The 26,797-nt window shown below is 32.9% G+C and overlaps 9 protein-coding genes and 1 non-coding gene across 10 annotated transcripts; 6 read left to right on the top strand and 4 right to left on the bottom strand. All coding sequences in view use genetic code 12, as the record gives it.

Annotated features, from left to right (window-relative positions):
• Positions 1 to 5,222: 5,222 nt before the first annotated feature.
• On the top strand, positions 5,223 to 8,423 carry CTRG_02669 (DNA-dependent ATPase; the record flags this gene model as incomplete). Its single annotated transcript, XM_002548326.1, has 1 exon — positions 5,223 to 8,423. One exon carries the CDS (start codon positions 5,223 to 5,225, stop codon positions 8,421 to 8,423), a length of 3,201 nt encoding a protein of 1,066 aa, XP_002548372.1.
• A 3,104-nt stretch (positions 8,424 to 11,527) lies between these two features.
• CTRG_02670 (DNA-dependent ATPase) lies at positions 11,528 to 14,659 on the top strand (the record flags this gene model as incomplete). Its single annotated transcript, XM_002548327.1, has 1 exon — positions 11,528 to 14,659. The coding sequence occupies one exon, from the start codon at positions 11,528 to 11,530 to the stop codon at positions 14,657 to 14,659; it is 3,132 nt and encodes a 1,043-aa protein (XP_002548373.1).
• A 113-nt stretch (positions 14,660 to 14,772) lies between these two features.
• On the top strand, positions 14,773 to 15,645 carry CTRG_02671 (uncharacterized protein; the record flags this gene model as incomplete). The annotated part of the gene is made up of 1 exon (XM_002548328.1): positions 14,773 to 15,645. The coding sequence occupies one exon, from the start codon at positions 14,773 to 14,775 to the stop codon at positions 15,643 to 15,645; it is 873 nt and encodes a 290-aa protein (XP_002548374.1).
• Positions 15,646 to 15,734: 89 nt separating this feature from the next.
• CTRG_06432 lies at positions 15,735 to 15,805 on the bottom strand. The gene has a single exon. It is a non-coding gene; the product is annotated as a tRNA-Gly (tRNA).
• Positions 15,806 to 16,337: 532 nt separating this feature from the next.
• Positions 16,338 to 16,793, top strand: CTF8 (Ctf8p; the record flags this gene model as incomplete). The annotated part of the gene is made up of 1 exon (XM_002548329.1): positions 16,338 to 16,793. One exon carries the CDS (start codon positions 16,338 to 16,340, stop codon positions 16,791 to 16,793), a length of 456 nt encoding a protein of 151 aa, XP_002548375.1.
• Positions 16,794 to 16,880: 87 nt separating this feature from the next.
• CTRG_02673 (uncharacterized protein) lies at positions 16,881 to 18,875 on the bottom strand (the record flags this gene model as incomplete). The annotated part of the gene is made up of 1 exon (XM_002548330.1): positions 16,881 to 18,875. One exon carries the CDS (start codon positions 18,873 to 18,875, stop codon positions 16,881 to 16,883), a length of 1,995 nt encoding a protein of 664 aa, XP_002548376.1.
• A 546-nt stretch (positions 18,876 to 19,421) lies between these two features.
• VPS22 (ESCRT-II subunit protein) lies at positions 19,422 to 20,123 on the top strand (the record flags this gene model as incomplete). Its single annotated transcript, XM_002548331.1, has 1 exon — positions 19,422 to 20,123. One exon carries the CDS (start codon positions 19,422 to 19,424, stop codon positions 20,121 to 20,123), a length of 702 nt encoding a protein of 233 aa, XP_002548377.1.
• A 46-nt stretch (positions 20,124 to 20,169) lies between these two features.
• CTRG_02675 (pseudouridine synthase) lies at positions 20,170 to 21,483 on the bottom strand (the record flags this gene model as incomplete). Its single annotated transcript, XM_002548332.1, has 1 exon — positions 20,170 to 21,483. One exon carries the CDS (start codon positions 21,481 to 21,483, stop codon positions 20,170 to 20,172), a length of 1,314 nt encoding a protein of 437 aa, XP_002548378.1.
• A 149-nt stretch (positions 21,484 to 21,632) lies between these two features.
• Positions 21,633 to 23,294, top strand: SPB4 (putative ATP-dependent RNA helicase; the record flags this gene model as incomplete). The annotated part of the gene is made up of 1 exon (XM_002548333.1): positions 21,633 to 23,294. The coding sequence occupies one exon, from the start codon at positions 21,633 to 21,635 to the stop codon at positions 23,292 to 23,294; it is 1,662 nt and encodes a 553-aa protein (XP_002548379.1).
• Positions 23,295 to 23,596: 302 nt separating this feature from the next.
• Positions 23,597 to 25,147, bottom strand: CTRG_02677 (uncharacterized protein; the record flags this gene model as incomplete). The annotated part of the gene is made up of 1 exon (XM_002548334.1): positions 23,597 to 25,147. The coding sequence occupies one exon, from the start codon at positions 25,145 to 25,147 to the stop codon at positions 23,597 to 23,599; it is 1,551 nt and encodes a 516-aa protein (XP_002548380.1).
• Positions 25,148 to 26,797: the final 1,650 nt, after the last annotated feature.

The following is a 26,797-nucleotide window of genomic DNA, read 5'->3' on the forward strand; positions in this document are numbered from 1 at the left end:
TAATTTCTATCTTATAAAAAAAAAAGAGCAAAAAAAAATCAAAGAAAGAGGAAAATTGTATTTTATATTATCTGCCAATTTTGAAAAACTTATGAGCAATAATTGTACAGTAATTCCTACAGTAAGAGAAAAAGAAAAAAAAAATTCTTCCTTTTATGCGAAGATTCGGTTTAATTGTCTTGTGGCAATTTTATTTTATCTTGTCCCACACGCACAGCGATGGACGTAAATTATCCGCTTCCTCTGGTTGTGGGTAGTGTGCCGGTCAAAGAGGGGAAATTATCTTTCAATCTCGACAAGGCAAGGCAATACAAGGCAATACAATACAATACAATATAATTCCCTTGCCTCGAAAGGTTTGAAAGCAAGTAGTGAATCGGGAAAATTGTCTCTCTCTCTCTGTATCAGTCACTTTCCCCCCTATTTATTGATAATCCCACCCTGTCTCCCCCAAGCGGTTACAAACTAAACACCGAACAGGATTGTTGAGCTTTGATATATTTATATATCAATAATCCTCTCTCTCTTTCTCATCTCTCCCCGCCGCCCCTCCATGTATCCAACATTCCTTTTAAAAAAAAAAGTTAAACGGATTAAACAGATTAAACAGAGAACACATCACCATGATACGACCGATCTTGGCCCACCTTAATTAGAGATAAGCAAAATATACTTTCAGAAGGTTTCATTTGATCTTTTATCCATGGGATGTGGGATTAAAGATCGTGTGAATTTTTTTCTTCTTCTTATTCTTGTAGTTGATGTTCTGCATACCAACTGGCGGGGATAAGTAAAGTACATCAAAACCAAATCCCGCATTCGTCCGTTAACTTGTAATTCCTAATGTGATGTGAAATTAAGCACACAGCACCACAGTAAATAACAGAAATTGTGTCAGTTTCCTTTTCAGTTATTTGCCGTACGGATTGGGGGAGAAATAGAATGAAAAAGATCGCGTACGGACTAAAAAAAAAAAATCGGCTGCTAATTTTTTTTCACTTTTAGTTATTTAAACAGCCGGTACGCCCAACTATCATGCAAGTACCCTGTTTTGTTTGTACAATATCACACCATAATACTTGAAATAAACAAAAAAAGATACGTTTTGATCTAATTCTGGGGATATAATCAATGTACATTTATTTGACCATCTGTTACAAAACTAGTTGTTGACGTTCTATTGCCAGGAAATTCCTTTCCTTATTCTTCGGAAAACTCAAACAATATTCACAATGCCATTCAATTACTGGAACAATACAGTAGAATTTTGTTATTGACATCAGAATTCCGGCTCATCTCAAATTCTTGTGGTGGTTGACTTTGGTAGTTGACATACTTTCTCAATCTTATTGTGAAATTTGCCGTGGCTTTTATCGAAACCAATGGGTATTGATCTGTTTAATCACATCAATAAATCGTATTTCTTGAAAGTGTTACCCAAATTTCCAGTAAGGCGGTTCTAAAATGCAACATCAAGTTAATAATCCACTAATAACAACCTTAACCTAAAATGAAAAAAAAAAACTTACTTTATTTGACACATCCCTTCTTCCGAGATTATATGATAATGGTTATCTTTGATTGAAAGACATTCAACGAAATAAGATTTCCTAACTTTTAATATGTGGCACTTTCTGTGTGAATGATTAAATATGAAATAAACTGCGGTGTTGCTTGAACATTGTGATCATCATGACCGTTGACAGCATTAGCTGTCAAATTTTAGTATAGGTATGATTGCAAAATAAGGGTTTCTCCGTAAAATGAATAAATTAATTTAAACCAATCGTGATACTCTTTCCAGGATAGTCAAATATGTTTGTCCATAGTGAGGATACAATCATTGGGTATATTTGTAGTACTCTTCACTTTGATTGTTGATTTGCAATGACAATTAATTGGTCGTTCCTTGAGTATTGTGCCTTTTGACTTTGTCGTGTCTTTGAAGTCTTACTTTATAACCTGTTTCTAGAAACGTTCTTGTTATTACTTATATACTAACCTGAAGCAAGATACTACAACGTACCAAGACCAAGACAATTTCAACATTGATTACCAACACCAGTAACAGAAAAAAAGACAAAAACACAGGTTCTATCTAACACTCAACGACATTTGAATATAAATAGACACACTTGCGTCACCAGTTACTATAACAGCTCTTGGTTAGAATCCTTTTTGTTTTTTCTTGGATGAAGTATTCTTTTCGGAACCAGGTTGGAATATTCATAACAACCAATGTATAGTTTCTAAAATCAACAAGAAAAGGAGAGAAATAAGTGCCCCAGTAGAAACACTAAATTGTAATCCACTTCTCTCAATGGACCGTGTATAAAGGAAAGGCTCATTTGTTTAATTTTGTGTCTTTTCTCCAATAAAATTTGCAAAATGGAAATTTCTTGCATCGAATTATGTATCCGAATTGTACACCTGTTATCTAAATAGTTGGGGGGCTTTTTATTATTTCTTCCCACATAGCTACCGGCCACAAATTATCATTAAACGCTCAATTTGATATAACTATGGGGTATTATAGTTGATACCTAATGACAGGAAAGCGGAACCGACAATATTAGTAATTATCAATGTCTTCAATTACTAATATTTGAAGACATTACTTATATGTTTGTTCTTAAGTATAAATCGACGTCATGATACTGGTCTGGATATGCTGCTCTTTTGTTAATCCCGTTATAGGCACTCGTACTTGCTATATCCCAGGGCCGGCGTATAGAAACAAAATTGCAAAATCATAAACCGATTCCGTTTAGTAATCCAGATAATCAAATTTGATCAACATGACCTGCTTTTTTACACAAGCAAAAATATCAATCATTAACATCTGCATTAGTTTACCACATTCTAACTTATCTCAAATTAGAATAAATAAATAAATAAAAAGAAATAAAACATCGCTTTCCATCGCATATTATTCTCTCAGTCTCTCTTAAACCTTCCGTAATTTAAGACTTACCGCGCTAATGTAAGACCGTTATGAGCTCGTGCATCATGCCCATTAAAGCAATTCGCAACCTTAGAAAGGTATAAACAATGATGGAAATAGGGGAATAGCATCAAATGGTTCCGATTCCGTATTGTGATAACAAGATATTTCAAATGTTGAGTTATAATATCTGCGACAATGTTTCGTGGCTAATTGGCGTTTTTATATATTGAATGGAATTCCTTGACGTTTTCATTTAAACTCAACGTTTTTGCATGTTCTAGAAAAAGAAAAACTGTCATCTGATTCCATTTGCCCGTTGTCACTAGGCATTTGCTTGTTGTGATGATTTATTTTTAGTTCATTGTGTACCTATATGTTGTCAAGATATTTTATGAAATAGTACAATAAAAATATTACATAAAGAAAAAGGGTCAATTCTACCCTACTTATCAAATGGCTCATATTACACTGAACATCAAATAGTTACAGATTATGAACAATGACCTTGATAACTTCCTGAAATATTATTTTAAGCAAAACTAGCTATATCTTAACCACTTGACGTTGTTGTATTTGTCACTATTGTTGATCCTTTTATTTCTTTTTTTTTTTTTATCTACACGATATATCCGTTTTGTAATCTCGTAAACGTAATTTCAGAAGTCTTGAAACAACATCATGTTCAGCTTTAAGAATCACAAATTCATTCTATTTAAAAGAAGGCAATTATAGTAGAGTAGTTTTAAAAATAGGAGTGGATGCCCGCTGGAGAATTTTTGTATTCGGCTATTGATTCCCTTTGTTAATGTTCAAACTCCACTTTCTCGTCAAGTGTATACGGCTATTCATACTTAAATTTGTTCTTTCGAGATTGTGAAATACTATTGTCATTCAAATGTGAAATTAATTTCAAGTTAGAAGTTTCCAAATTTATCTTTGTATTGTATAATCTCGAGTAAATATACCCTTGGTATACGCTTTTTTCTCTTTTTTTTTGCCAACGCATAATGTATGACATCAACTGGTAGTTCGCATTTTGTTGCAAATTCATATTGTATATTTTTTTAGTAAGCTTAGTAAAATGCTCATAATTTATAAAACTAAGTGCATGAGAGAATTAAAAATTAAAGTAGAAGAAGAAGAAGAAGAAGAAAACAAAAAAAAAAATGCAGAAATCCGATGGGGTATTTAATCTTTGAGTAATGTTCGTTTATACTATCCTATTTATTGGTTATCTTTGTAACTATTAACAACAGAAAGATTTTTTTTTTATTTATTTTATTTAAAGAGAGTGCAAAAACATCGGAAAAAGCAATTTGGAATCTCATTTTTTGTATGACATTTCTTCTTTTTCCGAGATTATATAAGAACATGAATCCTCCATTTATAAACCTGGAACTTGGTTTCATTGATCTAATTTTTATTTATTGATTCATTGTTGTAATTTCCCTTTTTCTTTGTTCTTCTTTTCCTTAATTGATATATCTTTTTTTTTAATCTTTTTATTCAAATTAAAGTTACGTTGTTTGCCTTTTTACCTTTCATCACAATCCAATACAATGTCATTACAAAATAAATTGGAAATAGAATTTGCTCCATCTCAAGATCAATTGCTTGAATATATTAGAAATATTCCAGTAAGAACCATTCCTGGAGGAGAAGAAAGATATAGTAAGAATGCTAGACTAGGGGTGGAAATACCAATTGATCCAAAACAAGCTAGAGAAATGTTTGAATTTGCTCAGGCAAGAAAGTTGACTACAGTACAACTAAAATAAGTATAAGCAATTTGATATAGCTTATAAATAATGATAATAATAAACGATAATTCACAATAGTAAATATAATTCGACTGACGTTCTTTTGACAGAATCAATGAGCTGTCAAAATCTCTTCTAGGAAACGGAATTCCTTTGATCGTCTCTACAAGTGAAATGAAGAAACTGGACTTTGATCAACAGAACGAAACTAATGGATTTGAAGGCTTATTACTTATTTGTTAACTTTACAAAGCCAGGCATTTCTTCAGTTATTATTATTTCTAATTGGCCCATCAACTATCAGCCACAACTTCTTACAAATGCAGGAAGAAAAAGATAAAGAGAAGAGAAAGCGACGCGTGTGGGTTTCTCCGAGATTTTATTTTTTTTTTTGTTCCTTTGAAATCGCATCGCCAATTATACACGACTCAAAAAAAAAAAAATCCCATCAAGAATCCACGATAGAAAAGTCACGAAAGAGAACGACAACATCAGTTTAATCTTAATTGATCTTTATGCATAATAATAGTAAAACACCGAAAAGAGAAAGCAAGCTACAAGTACCAGCTTCTTCACCAATAGTTATTCAGTCGTCGCCAGTCAAACAACCAACAATGCAACAACCGTCATTAAGTGAAGATAAAGCAAGGGAGTTGGAAGCCAAGAGGCAGAAAATACGTAATCATCCAGATTTCCCATTAATCAGAAAGAAATTCCCATATGTTAGTGAAAGTGATATATTTAAAGCATTTGTAAGAGGTAAAGGGAATGCAAGAGACATAACTAAATATTTGGAAAGCAATTTTGATAAATCGGAATATTTACGTCAAGCTGAAGAAGCAAAAAGAAGAAAAATCAAACAAGAGGAAGAAGAACGTAAACGAATCAAAGAATTGGAATTTCAAAAGAAACTTAAACAAACTGAAAATGGGAATGGAAATGGTCATAGTGAAAAAGTTGAGTCAGGGATCATTCGTAATACAACTTATGATGAAGAAGATGAATCACCTATTAAAAGTGGTACTAGAGGTAGAGCAAGAACAAAAATTGTTGATGATTTGCAAGTATCACCAACCAAAAAGGAATCCACCAAAGTCAATGTAACAAAAACAAAGAGTATTACTGAAAAATTCAATCTAAAACATCAACCAACAATTGATCAATTTGGGATTAAAAGATTGGAACCACTAAACAAAAAGAGAAAATTAACTCGATTTTTATCCCCATCTCCAGAACCTACACCTTCTGTTTCGAAATATTCCTCATCTAATCCAAATCGTTTACCAGATCTATCAAGTTTCAGATACAATGGAGCACCAGAGAAAGTGGAGCCAAATGATCCCGTAGTGATTGATTCAGAGGACGACAAAGATGAAATTGAAATTCTCGAAGAAAGACTAGCCGAAAACAGTAGAAGAAGACGTGAGTTGAAAAAGTCCAACAAAAAGACTGTTGTTGATATCATTGACGATGAAGAAGAAGAAGAGGAAAGTGACTCTATGGAAGAAGAAGATGATGATAATAGGTATGGAGGATACACAAGTATTGATGGTAAAGTGTTGGAATTTATCAATAATGCAACAATCCAAGATTTAAGTGATATTTGTGCTATTGAACCGAAAATTTCAGAAATTGTTATAGCTCAAAGACCATTCGCTAGTATTGATATTATAGCAGAAAGTGATTTCTTATTACCTGGTGAAACTGCAAACAAAAGAAGGAAAAAAATGGGTATGAGAATGATTGAGAATACAGAAACTAATCTTAAGGGATATAAAGCAATTGATTCTTTGATTAAGAAATGTTCGGATTTAGGTCAAAAACTTACAGATAAAATGAATGAATGGGGTGTTTCGGTTACAGGAGATAATGGGGAATTAAGCATGGTAGATCTTGATCCAGTTGACGATAGTGAATTGCAAACTACTCCAAATGATAGCGATGATGACGATGACGGAATAGTTGTTGTGAAGAAAAGAAAAGTTGGTTTGAAATATATCAAACACAAACCAGCACTTTTGGCCGACAAAATCACTTTAAACAATTATCAACAAGTTGGGATCAATTGGTTGAATCTTTTGTATCATAATAAATTGTCATGTATCTTGGCAGATGAGATGGGTCTTGGTAAAACGTGTCAAGTCATTGCATTTATGGCCCATTTGCAAGAAGTGGGAGAAGTTGGTCCGCATTTGGTTATTGTGCCAGCATCAACAATTGAAAACTGGTTACGTGAATTCAACAAGTTTTGTCCTAGCTTACGTGTCAGGGCCTACTATGGATCTATGGCTGAGCGTGAACAATTGCGTTATGATTTGGAGATGGATGAATTTGATGTTTTGGTCACCACATATAATTTAGCATGTGGAGGTCCTGCCGATGCAAAGTTTTTGAAGAACAGAAATTCAAATGTTATTGTTTATGATGAAGGTCATTTGTTAAAGAATTCCACTTCTGATAGATACATCAAGTTGATGAAATTAAAAGGTAAATTTAGGTTATTATTGACTGGTACCCCATTGCAGAACAACTTGAAGGAATTGGTTTCTTTATTATCATTCATGTTACCTGATTTGTTCAATGAGAAAAGAGAAGAATTGGCTAGTATATTTAATCAAAAATCTGGGTCCGTGACAAGAAAAGAGAGTTCTTCGTCTTCATCATCGTACAATCCATTGTTGGCTGAACAAGCTATTAAGAATGCAAAAGCTATGATGACTCCGTTTGTGTTGAGACGTAGAAAAGATCAAGTCTTGCAACATTTACCTGCAAAATCCCATGAAATTGTTCATTGTGAATTAACACCATTCCAATCAAAGTTATACTTTGATTTCTTGAATAAAGGAAGAAATCTTAGATCCGAAAGAGAAAGAAGAAGACAATTGAGTAATGCAGAAGCAGCAAGATTGGCCAAACTGGATCCTATACCAACTTCATCCAACGTTTTAATGGATCTCCGTAAAGCTGCATTGCACCCATTATTATTTCGTGGACATTTCACTGATGCCATGCTACAGGACATGAGTAAAGCAATTATGATGGAACCTGAGTATGTGGAAGCAAATCAAACATATATTTTTGAAGATATGCAAGTTATGTCTGATTTTGAATTGGACAGATTGTGTGTTAAGTTCCCAAAGACCTTGAGCAAATGGAAACTTGATGATGAAAAGTATTTAGATAGTGGGAAAATCATTGAATTAAAGAAAATTTTGGATAAAACCACCAAAAAAGGTGAAAAGATTTTGATATTTTCTTTATTCACTCAAGTATTAGACATTTTGGAAAAAGTTTTATCCCTATTTGATTTGAAGTTTGTTAGATTAGATGGTGGTACTAAAGTTGATGAACGTCAAGATACTATAGATATTTTCAATGAGGATTCCACCATTCCAATCTTTTTATTATCTACTAAAGCTGGGGGATTTGGTATTAATTTAGTTGCAGCAAATAATGTAATTATATTTGATCAATCATTCAATCCACATGATGACAAACAAGCTGAAGACAGAGCTCATAGAGTTGGACAGAAAAAGGAAGTCACAGTGTTTAAAATGATCACTAATAAGACAGTTGAAAAGAACATGTTATTGTTAGCTGAAAATAAATTGGCATTAGATAAGAAGATCAGTGTTGACGATAGTAGTGACTCCACCAAGATAGATGAACAAGGTGCTTCACTTTTTGAAAAGATTTTATACGAACAAGATCAGTAGTATATAGATTGTAATATTAATTTAACAAAATATGGATTTATTATCGTCATCTGAATTTGTAAAGATCTTAGGACTTCTAAAAAAAATTGAACCAATCAAGATTGTAACTGGATTAGTATCAAAAATAAAACAAAATACTTCAGTAGAATCGAGAAGTATCCAATAAAATGATAGAACATTCATAATCTGATCGATATTTGATATCATAAAAGTAGTGATATTAATTAAATCGCCGTGATTATATATGTATAAAAGTCATCACAAAACATTGAAATTGTTCTTTAAAGTCAATAACACAACAAAATTTTATATTTTGTATGGGTAAAAGAGATTCACATCAATTCTTAAGATTTTTTCGTGTGTGAACCAAAATTAAAACAACGGGAATAAACCAATCGACAGGCTGATCAACCCCTTTGAAACCACTAAATACCCTAAAAATAAGAAATATAAAATAACAATGGTATGAAAGGAATATTATTTATATAAATATTTTAATGAATACAATTTGAGCGAGTTCAGTATCGTAATTATTGAGTTATTTAGGAAAACAATAATTCCCGATAAAAAAAAGATACTTTGATTTTTCAAAAGTAAGAATTGACCATTAACTCCATCAATTGTTAACCAATTCGTCCAGGGTTGAGTGTGGTGGTAATAAACAGTGATATAAACAATATCATGTTGTTCAAACAACGATAATCGAGCTAGAAGTGATAGATCTAGCAAAACATGTGCAACTTTATGAAATTGCTTTAGTTTATAGAATAAGGAGAATAATTTCCTGTCGTCGCATTTTTGGAAATTCTCTAAAAATTACTGAGGTTTCTTTTTTTCCACCTTTTGGCAACTTTAGGCAACCTTATAATGATGCCACTTTTCAGCAACATAATGAGGTTTTCAACAATCTTAAAATAATACCGCGATTTCTCAATTTTGGTTATTTTTAAAAGTTTTTCGCAACTTTATTACTTCACCTTTTTTCCCAAAATTTTGCAACAACAATTGGCTGGTAACAGCTTTCATCATATTTTTGTTATTTGAAAACATAAAAAAAGTGGCAAAAACAACAATATCGATAAATAATATATTGGAATATTAGGAATATTTGTATAGAATATCATTATATATAAAATATTGACAAATATACATCAGCGGCAATTCATGAAACTATCCAGGAGCTACTCATTCAATATAAAAATCCAGTATGTACTTCATTCTCCAAAGGGGTGGACTGTAGGTAGATTTGGAAGAAAAAATTTACCATTTGAATAAGCTATCAGTAGTCGATGGTTTGAAATGAATCAGCATTACAAATACTTACAAATTGAGATTGGTTATTAGTTATGCTCAACCTATTCTCGAAGTGCAAGTGGTGCGAATTTGTAAATTTAGGTCCTAGTTCATACCGAAAAATCTGAAAAAGAAAAAAAATTCAAATATCAAATGCAATGAAATATACAATGTAAAAATCAGTTTGAAATCCATCATTATCACTATTAATACCTACCAAAGACATACATTATGTTATTCTTTTATTATATCATCGAATTAAATGCATAGAACCACTAATGGATCATGTTTCCAACCAGTACAACTGAAAACGTACCATTTGTTATATTTTATATGGGGAAAAGAGATTCAAGTGTTTTTGGTGATTTTTTCGTGTGTGAACCAATTTGAATTTCACGGGAATAAACCACTTGAGATCCTGATGAACCCCTTTGGAAACACTATATGGTCTAAAACCTGGAAATTGAATATAAAGATAGTATATTAGTGATAATATTTATATGAATATTCCAATGAATACATTTTCAGCGGTCTGGATATTGTAATTATTGAGTTATTTACGAAAACCATAATTCCCGATAAAAAAAAGATACTTTCAAATTGCAAGAGTAAGATTGATAGATAACTCCTCCAATATTTATCCAATTGACTCAGAATGAACTTATATAGCATAGTTTATCATTACAAATCATATACCATCTTCAGAACTGCAAAAATATCACTAGGAATGACAAATGTTGGAAATCGTGGAACATTTGGATGGCGCACTGTGACGACCATAGAAAACAGAAACATGAATGCTATTTTTTTCTAGAACATCCAAATATTCCTCAAATTTGGAACATACAAATCTATGCATCTATGGAACGAACATTTACATCAATGGATATATGGACGGAACATTTCTATATACGGATACATGGAGGGGAAATTTCTACATATAGATGCGCAGCAAATCAGGAACATACAAATCAATGGTTTAATGAATGGAACATTGTGACACACAGATATAGGGCGCAATCACTGGAACATATGCATGTGCAACAAAAAGTGACATTTAAAAATATGGTTTAGGTGTGGAATATTTGAATATATATATATTTATTTTCGGAATGTAGATTTATAAGTTACCGCCATCAAATTGATGAATATAATCTACTGTTATGCGTCTTTCCTTATTCAGAATTGTGTCAAACTGATTATCTTGATTGATTCCCATTATATTCAGATGTATTAGATAATATATGTCAAATAGAAATTGTTCAAGAGTATCTAAAATGCATTCATTTTTTCTGTATCATTACAAAAATATGAGGTATACTCGCAACATAACAAATCTACTAGCCAGATACATAGAACTTAATACAAAGACGAATAACTTCTAAAGAAGCACGTATGTTATTTTTTAAAAGAAGAATAAAAGTGACCTGGATATGACTACCCAGAATTTTTACACTGAGTTCTGTAAAGATTACTGGGTCATTGGAATTTGCAATGAAATAAATAGATCAAAAGAGTCTATTATTGCCAAATTGTGAGTATTTTCTTTCCACTTTTCAAATTGAATTAATTTCAATGAAATATTTGCTGTCAGCTTACCGCAGAGACAATTCTAGTACATGTTTATATACTTATACAAACTTTATTGTACAATGTCTACTCAGAGTCATTTATCCGTAAATATTGTTCTTGTTACACTACTTTTTTTGCACGCGCTTTTGCGGCTCCGCTCTAAAAAAGAAATGAAGAAAAAATTGATTAAAGAGACATCTTAAATCATCTGTCCTTATCACCCCCCCCCTTAAGTTACCATGTCAGAATTAGATCAACTTGATGTTAAACTTGTGGATCAAGATGAATTAGAAACATCAATCACAAAGAAAGCTAACAAAGTTTTACTACTGAAAGATGTTGAGCTTGATGAGAAACGGTTGGAGAAAGCCACAAAGTTGCTTGAAAGAACCAAAAGGCAAATTACAGCATTATCAAATCAATTATCAAATCCAAGGACTAAAATTAGTGAAAGAAAAAGACTCAAAGATGAGATATCTTATATAGAAGAAAACGACTTGGCTCCTCAACTCCGAGATGTGGATGAAATTAAAAAGAGATTACAGGAGAATACCAAACAGATAAATGATAAGACCCCTCTGCAAAAAAATAGTAGTGATAGGTTACCGGATGAATCAGAAAGAGATTATTTGATTAGGACAGGTAAGATCACAGCATTTGGGAATGAAAACGCGTTCCAACTGGGTGAAGATCATGAATTAGAACAAACGAGTCACGTCTTTTTACGTGAACCAGGAATTGATCAAGATATTGAATCTGAACCTGAAGAAGTTGGTAATGATGACGATGAAGATTATGTTTATGAGGAAGATAAAAAACATGATGATGAGGAATATGTGAATGACCAAGATGAAGTTGATGTGGATACGGACGAAGATGACTCACGAAACATTGATGATGGTGATGAAAGTCTATATCAGAAAAGACTACAAACATGGGTACGCAAGAGGTCGTCGTTAAGACCACATTCAGATGACCTGGAAAATAAAGATACTCCAGAATGGTTTCTACCGCATCCTACTATTGCTGATGCTAAATTAAATGAGAACTTCAGGCTACCTGGTGATATTTATCCATCCTTGTTTGATTATCAAAAAACGTGTGTTCAATGGCTATGGGAATTATATTCTCAAAAGACTGGTGGTATTCTAGGTGATGAGATGGGTTTGGGTAAAACTATTCAAATCATTTCGTTTTTAGCAGGACTACATTATTCGGGACTACTTGATAAACCTGTTTTAATTGTGGTTCCAGCTACTGTTTTAAACCAATGGGTTAATGAGTTTCACCGGTGGTGGCCGCCATTGAGATGTGTTATTTTGCACAGTATTGGTTCTGGTATGAATGGAAAAAACATAAATGAAGCAAAACTTGAAGAATTCTTGGAAAATGCAGACCCTAATTCGTCTAAAAGCTCCTTGCTGGGAGTGAAAAGTCAGATAAATGCTAAAGAAATCATTGATAGAGTAATGGAAAAGGGGCATGTGTTGGTGACAACTTATGTTGGACTAAGGATTTATTCTAAATATTTACTTCCTCGTGAATGGGGGTATGTGGTTCTTGATGAAGGTCATAAAATCAGAAACCCAGATCTGGATATTTCCTTGACCTGCAAAATGATTAAGACAGTCAATAGAATTATCTTATCAGGTACTCCAATTCAGAATAACCTTATTGAATTGTGGTCGTTGTTTGATTTTGTGTTTCCTGGAAGGTTGGGAACATTGCCTGTTTTCCAGCAGCAATTTTCAATCCCAATTAATATTGGTGGTTATGCTAACTCGAATAATCTTCAGGTTAAAACAGCATATAAGTGTGCTGTTGTTTTGAGAGATTTGATATCTCCCTATATGTTGCGTAGGCTCAAAAGTGATGTTGCGAAAGATTTGCCAAAGAAGAACGAAATGGTTTTATTTGTCAAATTAACAAAACCCCAACAGGAGTTGTATGAAAAATTTCTTCAAAGCGAAGATTTGGATTCTATATTGAAAGGAAAGAGAAATATGTTAATGGGGATAGATATTTTGCGAAAGATTTGTAATCATCCAGATTTGGTTTATCGGGATGCCATGATGAAGAAAAAGAGCTATGGAGATCCATCAAGATCAGGCAAAATGCAAGTATTGAAGAATTTGTTGCAAATATGGCAGAGTGAAGATCACAAAACGTTATTGTTTTGTCAGACTAGACAGATGTTGGATATTTTGGAAAAATTTGTGGCCAACTTGCCATTGTTGAATGGTGGCGAGTTTAATTATTTGAGAATGGATGGGAGTACCCCTATTTCTAGAAGGCAGATGTTAGTAGACAAGTTCAATCGTGATCCCAATATGCATGTCTTCTTGTTAACCACAAAAGTTGGTGGTTTGGGCGTTAATTTGACTGGTGCCGATAGAGTTATTATCTATGACCCAGATTGGAATCCTTCAACAGATATTCAAGCAAGAGAGAGAGCATGGAGATTAGGGCAAAAGAAGGATATCACTATCTACAGGTTGATGACAACAGGTTCAATTGAAGAAAAGATTTATCACCGTCAAATTTTCAAAACTTTTTTGACCAATAAGATTTTGAAAGACCCGAAGCAAAGAAGGTTCTTTAAAGCTAATGATTTACATGATTTGTTCACTTTGGGAGACCAAGATGAAGAAGGTACCGAAACTGAGGCAATGTTCAATGAAAAAAATAACAACAATGGAAGTTCATTATTCACCAAAAAGTACAAGAATGATGATGATTTTTATCAAGTTGCAAAGATTGCTGGTGTTTCCAAATTAGATAAATTTGAAGATGGTGAAGATGAAGATGGAAATGATAAACAACTGGAAAATAAAGACGATAGCCGAGTGATGTCAAGTATATTTTCAACTGGAGGTGTTCATAGTACTTTGGCTCACGATGATATTGTCAATTCTCAAAGCAAAGAAGACCCAACAAATATGCTTGAAAACGAAGCTAGTAAGATTGCTAATGCTGCTGCAGAAGCATTGAAGGAGTCAAGAAAACAGGCTAGAAAAAATAAAATCGGAGTCCCGACTTGGACGGGAAAATTCGGATCGGTTCCGAAAAAACGAAAAATTAACTCGTCAAGTAGTATTCTTGCAAATTTGAAAAAGAAAAATGAGATAAAGGATTCGAAACAGAAAGTTGCTGATGTTCCATTAGATAGGAAGCAAATGATTGAAAAGTTGGTTACTTATCTAAATACTGTGGAAGATAATTTCAGCACATCAAATGAAATTGTAAAGAAAGTAGATTTATCTATGAAATCAGAGGAAGATATGGTGTTGATCAGATCAATGTTACGCGAGGTTGCGGTATGGGACTCGGCCCGAAAAGGTTGGAAGTTGAAAGATGAGTTTGTAGATTAAAAGTTAGCCTATTTATAGAGGACACAATCCCGCATCAAATCAGTAACAAAAAAATTATCACCTGAAAAAAAAATAAAAAGAGAACATAACCATTGAACTTCTTTGTTTTAGTAATGCTCTTTCGAAGATTCTATAGTATCAGATGGAGATTAAAAGATTCATGTCCAGTTCCCAAATATGATACTGGTTGTACATACTGTACTCCCGATATTCCTGACGATTTACCTATAGATCATGAGACCAATTTGAACAAAACAGCTGCCATTCCAACCAAACATTTATTTGTATTTTCTAAAACACCGATAAGTGAAATCCCATCAAAGGCTGAATTGGTACCGAATTCAGTATCCAATGAGATTATAAAGTATAAGAAACTATACCATACCACAACACAACGTGTGACGATTTCCAATATCTATCTCAATAACCAAAAATCAATCTTGGATTCATTTGACCCTCATGAGGACAACCAATTAGTCATGTTATACCCCGATATGAAAATTATTAAGTTCAACATTCAACATTTGGATCAATTTGTTCAGAGGTATTTATACAGCAAAGATGAAGTTGAGGTGTATAATCCATTTGCTAAAACGAAAAAATCAAACGAAACACCATCATCTGTTATTAAAGTAGATCCATCAAATTTTGAAGAATCCCAGATTGAAAAAGACTTGATCTTGACATGTGGACATACCAAACGTGATTTGAGATGTGGTTTAATGGCACCTTTGATTGTAAATGAATTAGAAAAGACTTTGAAAGATTCCATCCAAGATTATTATATCGGTGAAATTTCTCATATTGGTGGACATGCCTACGCGGGGAACTTGTTATATTATCCGAAATTGTGTAAATCCGAAAAGGATTTCATCTGGTACGGCAGGGTTTCTCCTGAACGAATACAAGGAATAGTTGAACTGACGGTGAAGAACAAGTTAATCATCAAAGACTTGTTTCGTGGGGATATAGAATTGTATAAGTAAAGAAAAAAACAGTAAAATAGATTCGTGTATATAGATTTCTCACAATTAAAAAAAAAAATTGTTATTGCAAATAATAACAGGAGCAAAAATGCAAGAACCGGGAATCGAACCCGGGGCCCAACGATGGCAACGTTGGATTTTACCACTAAACCATTCTTGCAACTCGACCAAATGGTCTACTTGTTGGAGTAGGAAAACTAGACGCTCATTGACACTTTTTTAATTAGTTTTAAAAATGAAAAATTGATAAGTATATATGGATAACGTGAGGTTATACTGCTTTTTTGTATGTCTAATTGTATTAGTGGGCAACAGTATCGGGTATACTATAATATATCCTCCTATAACCTATGTTTTATTGAATTTGTTATGAAGGTCATTTTTTTACAAAGGTATTGATACAATTTTTGTATGAAAATGATGATTCTAAAAACATCAGCTAAAATTTCCAACTTTCCAACAACAAATTAGCTTTTACTAATATTTGTATTACATTATAATAGGAATAATCTCCCAATCACGTTAGGAACAAATATATCACGTATATCTACAATTTTTTGTTTTCACCTTTGCCCAACATCATCAACTACACGGTTCGTGTCAGATTGGTCTGAAACAAACCAAAAAAAAGAGCACCAAAAAAAAAAAAAAATCAAGACGCGACTCATCTGTTTCAGTGCCAAAGAATCATCATGCCAACTGCTAGGTTAGATTGCTCATTAGTACCAGATATCATTAATTCCAATTCAGATAACCTAATATTCACATCTTATGGATTGACACTTTTAGAAATACAAGGAGAATTAAACTTACCTTTACAATATCCAAAGGGAAAACCACAAACACCTGAAGATTTCGAATATTTGAATAATTTTATAACTATAAATGATATTTATCATGCTGTTAAGTTTGGAAATTTGGTTTTTGATCCTCATGATGATAAGAAAGTAACACTATTTATTGGCAAATCACAAAGATTATTAGGTAACATAGTAAAACTACAGACTCCACTTGCAATCTTGAGAATTCCTACCAATAGAAATGGTGATGATGATGATGATATGGTGGACGATAAAGAAGATATTAAAATAGTTGATATCGTAAAGGCAAAATTGATCTTTGAACAAAGACCATTACCGATTATGTAGTTAATAAATAGAAATCATGTATTAACATCTATAGAAAATAACATCAGACGTACTAGAAGAAAAATAAAAGACTCACTAGATCAAGTTCTAAAACTTTGCTTTACTAGAAGTTCTGTGATCCCAATTTACTGGTGAACTAACTTCAAAACCAATATTTTGTGGATCCACAATTACTAAATTTTCATAAATCTTTATAATGTCTGAACTGGAGAATCCTAACTTATCCTTCAAGTAATTAACAATGTTTCCATACTTTTGATGGAATAAAGCAATTGTTGCCAACATAGCTTCATACCTAGAACTAATCAAGTTGTTAAAACCGTCTTCTTCAATAGACCAACCTTTTCTACCTTGAGATATAACCAGTTCAATATCATTGGCATCTTCGCCTAGTTTTTCTTTCAATTTTTGAACAGTATTGACAAATTTACCCTTTAATATTGGATGATCTGGTTTTAATCCAACGGTGGTTAGTTCATATTCCTTAGCAATAGTGTTTTTGTCAACTCCTGACAATAACAAGATCAACATCCCTAAAATACCTGTACGGTCTTTACCTGCTGTACAGTGGAATACAAAGGGTTTATTCTCATCCCTGATATATTCAAAGATAGTCTTGTAGGCCAGTGTTCCCAATTCCAACATATCTTCATAAACATTGACATAGGTTGACCAACATGTCATGAGGTTAGTGTATCTAATGGCGATAGCCTGTGGAGAATAATCATCATTAGTGAAAACAGGCGCATGTATTCTCTTGATTCCATAGTCAGATAAATTGGCAGGGTAACCATCCAGTTCTACTTCACCATCTGATCTTAAATCAAAAATTGCAGCTACACCTAATTGCTGCAAAGTTTTCAAACCGTTTGAAGTCAACCCAGCAACATTGGCACAACGGAAAGCAAAATGTGGTCTCACATAATAAACTAAATTGTCTGAAGGGGAATGAGAATCAGAGCCAACCAAGACAAATGATTTCTTTGAATCACCCAACTTGAATGTTGGACTATGAACTCTCCAACCTCCAATATCCCTAAAATTGCTTACACCTTCAATGTTCTTCCATCTTGACACTCTGCCAATATCTTTACTTGTGCTTATGAATCTTTCCAACTCTTTTGCTGGCGATAAATATTCTATTATATAATCAGTTACGAGGAAATTGTAATTAACTCTTTTGCCACCTTTTAACGGTAAATCATATGGATTGATTTCACTCATTTCCGAGTCCTTAGCAATTTCAGTGTGGCCATAAAAATTGTGATCAGCATCAGGAATCAATCTCAATGTATGGGAAAATGGTCCTCTGTTCAATGTGTTTGCAAAATTAGCACAATCATATTTTGGAATTATTTCATCTTCAGTACCATAGATACTCAAAACGGACCAATCACGAGACAATTCATTCAACGAAGTCAAGTCAGGTTTTGATAAAGAAATTATTTCTCTTGCAGATAATTGGATTTGCTTATATTCACCATGTCTAAAAGTTGTAACTGGGACAAAATCCATATCTGCAAAACTGGAATATCTATCCAAGACAGTAGGACTAGTAAATCTTGACGAACAGTTAATTAAATTAGGAACCACTATTGCTGTTGTATCACCCTGTTTACTTAACTTGTCCTGAATTTGTGCCCATAAGAACATTGCAACTGCCCCACGAGAATGAGAAATGACAGAGGATAAAGTCAAATCAATTCCTAAACCATTTAATTTCCCATCTGTCAAGAATTCAGCACATGCTTGAATATCATCCACATCTTGAGCCAATGTACGGCCCTCTAATTCATTCTCATTCTCAGCACTATTACCACAACCTCTGAAGTCTATTCTTAATGAAAAAATGCCTAGTTCACTTGCAAGTCTATGGGCCAATGTTTTCTGGTAACAATAGTTTCTGTGACCTCCTTGACCATGTAAAATCAAAGCAGCTTTATGTGTTGCTGGGGCTAAATTTTCAGCAAATGCATTTTGAGAATCAAGACCTGGTGGAATGGCTAACGTAGCTGCCACACCTTTCCCCACAGTCACTTCGATCTCCCTTGGGATTGGAGGATTATACTTTGTATTTGCCATGTGTGATAGTGATTAAGTCAAAAGGAAAAAGAAGAAGATCTTAGAGTATAACTGAAATCCAATATTCAGAGTTTCAATTTTTTATAATGTGGATGAAACTGTGATTTTATTAGTCGTTCAAATAACCGAGCTTCAAATTTCTGTTAGAATTTTTTTTACGCTTTTTTTCCCCCCGTTCGCGCTTGCTTGCTCGCTCGTTCGTTTCTCACCTAAAAAGTACGGGGAAGTGGTGGGACAATGTATTTGGCCAGAAGTGGAGAATGGAACCAACAAGCGGATCTTTTCAATCTGTCTATGATTAATAGAATGTGAAATTTTACTATTGATAATGATCATCAAACATGTATTATCTAGAGATCACGTCACGTACTCTAGAGTTTATTCCACTCCCATAATGATCAACCAGGTGCTGGACTGATATTCGCACAGAGAATTCAGGCGATAGAAAAGAAAAAAAAAAATCAAAATCAAGGAAAAAAAAAGAAAACCATATTTATCCGTTACTGATATTACAACGTATATTTGCATTTATTTTAGATCCATAATATGAACCATAACACAGATAGAGATGCATTTCAACAATTAGGTCGATCATTAAATGAAAGACATTCCAATCAATTATCTACTCAACTACAAGTTTTTCAATCAGCATTAATTAATTTTGCCAACGATCATGCAGAAGAAATATCCCTGAATTTGGAGTTTAAAAATAAGTTTACACAGATATCACAACTGATTGGTATTGATCCATTGGATTTATTGATATATACATCTAAAGGTAAGAATTCTACGAATTTCCATACAGCTTTGGCAGTTAAAATAGTTGAAATTTGTCAAAATACTCGAGACTTGAATGGAGGGTTGATTTCAGTTAAGGAATTGATATCGATTCTAAAAGATAATTCATCTGGAATAGTATTGGACATTACTCCCAAAGATATTGATAATTCATTGACAAGTCTAGACAATCTAGGTAAAGGATATGAAGTTCTTTTTATAAATGGTAAAAAATGGTTGAAATTTTCCTCCACGGAGAATTTGTCAAATGATCAATTGAAAATTTATGAATTATGTGAGTTCATGGGAGGGTTTGTTACTAATAGATTATTACATGATAACTATGGATGGGATAAAGTACGATGTAAATCCGTGATTGATGAAATGATCATGAATGGGTTTCTTTGGGTGGATTCCCAAGACCCTACAGGAGAGTGGAAATATTGGGAACCTTCATGGATATCTAATTAGGAGAAATAAAAACAATCGTCTATAAAAACAATATTTACATGCAATTCTATTCATTTTCTTGTTGCTGTTGTTGTTGTTGCTGCTGTTGTTTTCTGGCACCTTTCTTTTCCAACCATCTGGCGTTGATAATTTCATAGTTTTCGGAACGGTCACGTGCAGAAAGTGGTACATAAGTATTGTACGAACGACCAACCCCATCACCAGTGTTCATTGTTTTCAATATTTTGTCAGGAGTCAGCATCTGCCTATCATCAAAGAGCACAGTTTCCATAATTTGCAGCATTTGTGCCTTCAATTGTATATCATATTCCATTTTACTGAAACTTTGAGTCACACGAAGGAATTTGTGTTCATCCTTGGTAACTTTCCATTCCATTTCCGGGAATTCACAGTCGTATAAGACCAATGGTATATCATGTGCCATCTCATATTGTGGTTTAGTAGGATACTTTTCCATATCCATTAATTCAGTAACAATTTCTGGTTTCTCCAAACCTTGACCAATAGTAAATAATATAGCCACCATACAACGGACCTGGTGCCATAAGAATGCACTTCCTTTTAAATCAAAACAATAGTAATCATCATGTAAATGAAGAATCTTGGAACTATATATTTCTCTTTGGAAATTTGTGATTTGCTTTGACCCATCAAGTTTACAGAAATTTCTGAAATCATGAATACCTTGATACAAGCTAGCCCCTTGATTCATTAGATCGATATCAAGGTTTTGTTTTTTGAAAATGTATCTATAATGTCGAGAAATACAACTGAATCTAGCATCAAAATCTTCTGGAGGTCTTAAACATATAGAATGAACTTTAATATCACTTGGTAGATTTGCATTTAATATAGAAAGGTAATCAACTTCTTTATCGTCAAGTTCTGGATTAGCTTGATCTTCTTTACTTAAATTTGATCTAAGTTCTATCGATATAACTTGATTCATTGCACTTACACCTTTATCAGTTCTACCACATCTTGAAAATTTAACCTCTTCAATTGGTTCTTTGATTAATTTTACTTTGGCTAAAGTTTTCAAAATTATCTCTTCAACTGTAGGTAATGGGGTTGGTTCTAATTGAAATGCCAATCCATTATAATTCCATCCCAAATAAGCAAATTTAAATGCAACAAATCTCATATTTTGTTTACTCCAATCAAATTGTTTCTTCAGTTTTTTAACTTTTGGAAGAGTTGAAGTTCCAATTTTTGCATCTTGACTTTTCTCAAGTTGAGTTATTTTAGCAATTAAGTCTTCTTTTGACCAAGAAGAATAATCTATTTTCATATTAGTCGTGATATTACTAAATGATCTTTTCACCATATACGACCGAAATAGTGTTAAACCTTTCAACATGAATTGAAAAAAAAAAAAATATAAAAAAAAAATTATCAACTTTGTTCAAGATTCTCTGATTTTTTTGTTTTCACTCCATCTCATTTATGTGAGTTTTTTTTTTTTTTTTTTCCATATCTCATCGGATTATCAATCAACTACTAGCCATCATGAAGACAAATACAGAATCTCTTGCATGGGAGAATTTAAGATATGATTTATATCCATGGATAAAAGAAGCTATATCATCTATGGGCTATCCTACGATGACACCAGTACAAGCTTCAACTATTCCTTTATTAAGTGGGAACAAAGATGTTGTGGTAGAAGCAGTTACTGGATCTGGTAAAACTTTATCTTATGTAATTCCTGTGTTACAGAAAATATCTACTAGATTATATAAAAAAGATGATGATGGTGATTTACCAGAAAAAGTTAAACGTGGACATATGTTATCTATTGTTCTTGCACCAACTAGAGAATTAGCAAATCAAATTCAATCAGTTTTTGATAATGTATTACAATATCTTCCAAGTGATTATAAAAGTATAAATACACAATTATTAGTGGGGTCAATGGGAACAGTTAGAGAAGATATTGATAATTTTTTGAAAAATCAACCACAAATTTTAATTGGTACACCAGGAAGAATATTAGATTTTTTGGGTTCTCAATATGTGAAAACAAATTCATTGGAAATAGCTATTTTAGATGAAGCTGATAAATTACTTGATTGTTCATTTGAAACAGATGTGGTTAATATTTTAAGAAAATTACCTAAACAAAGAAGAACAGGTTTATTTTCAGCAACTTTATCTTCTGCTGGTGATACAATTTTTAGAACAGGTATGAATAATCCTGTTAAAGTTCAAGTGAAATCAAAAAATAGTCTTGGTGAACAAGTTAATGCTCCAAAAAGTTTACAATTATCTTATATTATGATTCAACCAGAATTTAAAATCACAACACTTTTGGACATGTTATCCAAATATCAATACAAAAAGGCAATAGTTTATTTCCCAACTTGTACTTCCGTGAAACATTTTTATCAAATATTTTCCAAAATTCCATTTAATAAAAACGATAATGATGAAGAAGAGGATTTGAAATTTTTTTCTTTACATGGTCAATTAAATACCAAGGCTAGATTAAGAACATTAGAGAAGTTTACAGAAGGTGATGCAAATACTAATAAATGTGTTTTAATGGCGACTGATGTTGCAGCCAGAGGTATTGATATACCGGATGTTGATTTAGTCATACAAATCGACCCTCCAACTGATCCTGATGTATTCTTGCATAGATGTGGTCGTACAGGTAGAGCGAATAAAGTTGGTCGTGCTATACTTATGTTAAATGAAGATTCACAAGAAGAAGATTATATTGGATTTATGCAAGTTAAAGGAATCAATTTAAACGAAATGAAAAGGTCAAATATTGATCAAAAAGACCATGATTTATTTCAAAAGAAACTTCGAGAATATATGCTTGAAGATAGAGCTCGTCATGAATTGGGCGTGAAATCTTATGTTGGATTCATTAGATATTATTCAAAACATATTGCTAGTTCGATATTTCGTATGGCATCATTGGATTATTTGGCCGTTGCTAAAATGTATGGATTGTTGAGATTACCGAAAATGCCAGAAACAAGATATATAAATAAAGATGCCATGCCTGAAAATGGATGGTTGGGTGATGTTATAGATATGGATAAATACAGCTATGCTGATAAACAACAAGAGAAATCAAGATTAGATAATCTTGAACAAGACAAGTTGAAAAAAATTGAGGATGCTAAAAGAAGAAAAGAATTAAAAAGTAAAGAATGATGCCTGGTCTAGTAAACTTGAAACTAAAGAGAACAAACAAGAACGTAGAGAAAAAATGAAAAGAAAACGTGAAGCCATTGAAAAACAAATCATGGAAGGAGATACCAGTGATGATGAAGAAACTGTTGAGGATTGGAAAGACTTGGTCAGAAAGAACAAGAAAAAGAAAAGTTCAAATATAATACAAGGTGCGTTTGATGATTTATAGTCTCTCTCTACTTACTTTTGTATAGAATTAGTTAATTAATTAATTAATTAGTTAGTTAGTTATGTTTTTCTCATTTTTGAATTTCCATTTCAACTTAGATTTTAAATCTTTCACTTTTAGATTGAACACCATCAAAGACAAATAAATTGTCTAGTGGAATATACTGAGCCGTTGTTGACTTTAGAACTTCTTGACTCACTATTCCACCCATTAAACTACTCAAATTATGATAATTTGTGCTATTATGACTTAAAATCTCCTTAAATATGTTTTCCGTGTTTTGATCAATCTCGACTGGCGAGATTCTCTCATGATATAGTTTTAAAAAGTGTTGATAATCATCAATTGATGGTTTTTTATTATACTGGTCGATAAACCAATTGAAAGTCAAGATACCCAAATAAATTCCCAATTGATGTTTCTCTTCCAAATCTAACATGCCCTCAAGGTTAAACCTCTCAACTAGCTTGGAATTTATTAAATCTTTAGAACCGACAGTTGCAAATAATAATCTTGCATTTTTGCAGAAGGCAGCAATAACTTCAGGGCTAGCTTCGGATTTTGATTTACCTATTGATTCTAAAATTTTGTATACTTGTTCCGTGAACAATTTCTGGTCTCTAACAGCACGATCATGATAAATTTTTTGTAACCTTACATAATTGTCAGTATCGGAAGCCATGTCTGGTAAAGTACCCGGTAAGGGTAATACGTTATCATTTTGAATAAGGAAATTTTTTAATGCAGCAATGAATATCCAAAATATGGAAGTTTTCTGGGTCAATTGTCTTTCTTCACATACTTTTATCAATTGTTTGATGGAATCTGGAATTTCGGTTTTTTGATGTGGTCGCAAATGGGCTGCATCTGCGTCAATAAAATTGGTTTCCAATTGGAAATTTCTTGATAAAGATTGAACATAGGCTCTGAATTGTTTCTTATCGGAATAAGTCAATGGGGTCTGGCCACCATGGGTTGATCTCCAACTATCCAATGCTTTTATGAATATGACAATATAGGGAACATGTGAATGTTCTTGATCACTCAACAGATTCAAGTCAAAAGAATCAGCGAAAGCTTGCAATTCCGGCCATGGTTTGTCAATTCTCAAATCATACAACTTTGAAGGATCATGGGTTTCAATAACAGTGGTCTCACTTGAAATGATGTTAAAGGAGCCATAGAATCCAATGGTGTTGACAATAAACAATGGAATTTGTTTTGCCCAAAGTAAGTTGATTAAATTTTCAAGGTTTGCAGTGTGGTCGCTGACAATCACCACGTTAAATTGATCCCAGAACGAGTCGGGTTCGTTTGACAAAATATTTGACAAAGATCTAATGATTGAAAACCCATGTACATCAGTGTTTAATTCATTCAAGTTTTTCTGAACAGCAGATGCTAAATCCTTGTGTAAATCCTGCTTCTTAAGGAAAAAGTTTGAGGAGACGTTTTCATTGGTGACTTTTCTATCGTCGATAATGGTGAAGTTTCCAATACCTGGTAAAATCAAGTTCTTTAAAATTTCTGAACCGGTAGATGTAGCATTAATCAAACAAATGTGTGATTTTTCGAGATTGGACTGACCCGTAGTAGCCCATAATCTCAATTGCCTGTCGTACTTTGTTTCTTTATCAATAGACATAGCCCGTGTGATGTAAGTAACGATATGAATTGGGGGGAAAGAATTGAAAGTGAAATGATAAGGCCAAAAACAATGATGAACTAGGTTGACGTGTGGTGATAATTATCCAAAAAAAAAAAAAAAAAAAAAAAGAACGACAGACCAAGGGAGGAAGGAAGGCAGATTGTTGTTGTGGATTCTTTTTTTTTTCTTTGTACAATCGTGTATTTTAGTAAGGCAGTAAAAAAAAAAGAGAGAGAGGAAGAGGAACAAAGAGGTCAAAAAAAAGAATACAAAACGCAAACCAAAACCATTGGGAGACTGCATTTTCCAATTTTTCTTTTTTTTTTTTGTTTTTTGTTTTAACACATATAACCAGCAATACATACACCGGAAAACAAACACATTGGAACAACATGATAAACTGCATGGGTTGCTATAGTTATAGCTATAGTTGTAGTTTTTTTTGGTGGTTCGTGTTTTGGAAATGCAACAAAATTAATACAGAAATAGGAAAGAAGTAGAAGGAACGAAGAATGTTGGGGATTTGTTGCTGTCGTTGTTGTTTTTTTTCATTGTCATTTTTTTATTTTTCTTCTCTGGTTTATTATTCACTACTCGCAACATAGGACCCTTTTTTTGGTCTCTAAAATAGTAGACAACAAATGGTGTAACCAATCTATGTATCAGGAAAAAAACAGCATACAGGAGATAGAGTCTTGATAATGCAAACACCACCAGTCTAGATATGAATTTATAGGGAAGGGAAACCAAACGCGTTATAAATGTGTATATATCTATATTGAATTCCCGAGGTCACTGTAAATCCTATTCTTCTTCTTCTTTCTTTATGCAAGAAAGGCAAATTTTGGTTTGTTTTTTTTTTTTTAAAAAAAAGAAGACAACTTCATGATATGGTCAGTGCATTGCTAGCTGGTTTGTCTACGATTATGGTTGACCAGTTCTAAACGTGTTGCAAGTTTGTTTCAATGGTATACAATATCGTGTGGTTCTACAATATGCCTGGAGAACAACCGCTTTCCTTGTATGTTTTACCCTTAAATTCCAAGATGTAATGATATGACCAGCCTTATCTTGCATAACAAATAAAAATATAAATATCTCAATTTGGATAATATTTTATGTTTGAACCTGCAATTAACAACTGTCTTTCCAATGACAAAGTGTACGCGACAATTTCAATAGATTCCGGATTACTTGCACATGTTTCGCACGTGATTATAATCACCTGATGAAATTCAGACAATTTTTTTTTGACTCGTTTCTTTTCTTTTTTTATTGTTCCTATGAAAAATGAGTTAATTGATATACCCTCAGTGACAAAATTTTATGTACATAATTATCATATCTCGCATAGTTAAAATTGTTCATATCTATGTGTACGAGAAGAAAGGCTATAGACACCAGACATTAAAAGGAAGCATACAACAGGATGGTTAATATAAAAACAACAAAAGTAAAAAACAGAGCAGATATTGGTAAACAATTATTGATGACTTATAATATATCCCATTTAATGTGACTTCTTTTCCACAATGATTCGCGGGGGGGGGGGAGGGAGGGAGGGAGAGAGAGAAGAGTAGATAATTATATATAATCTTGATTTCACAGCAGGCACAAATAATTTTGTCGCATTGATAAAAATAAATT

The sequence above is a fragment of the Candida tropicalis genome, assembly GCF_000006335.3.
Source record: "Candida tropicalis MYA-3404 genomic scaffold supercont3.3, whole genome shotgun sequence".
Classification (NCBI taxonomy): domain Eukaryota; kingdom Fungi; phylum Ascomycota; class Pichiomycetes; order Serinales; family Debaryomycetaceae; genus Candida; species Candida tropicalis.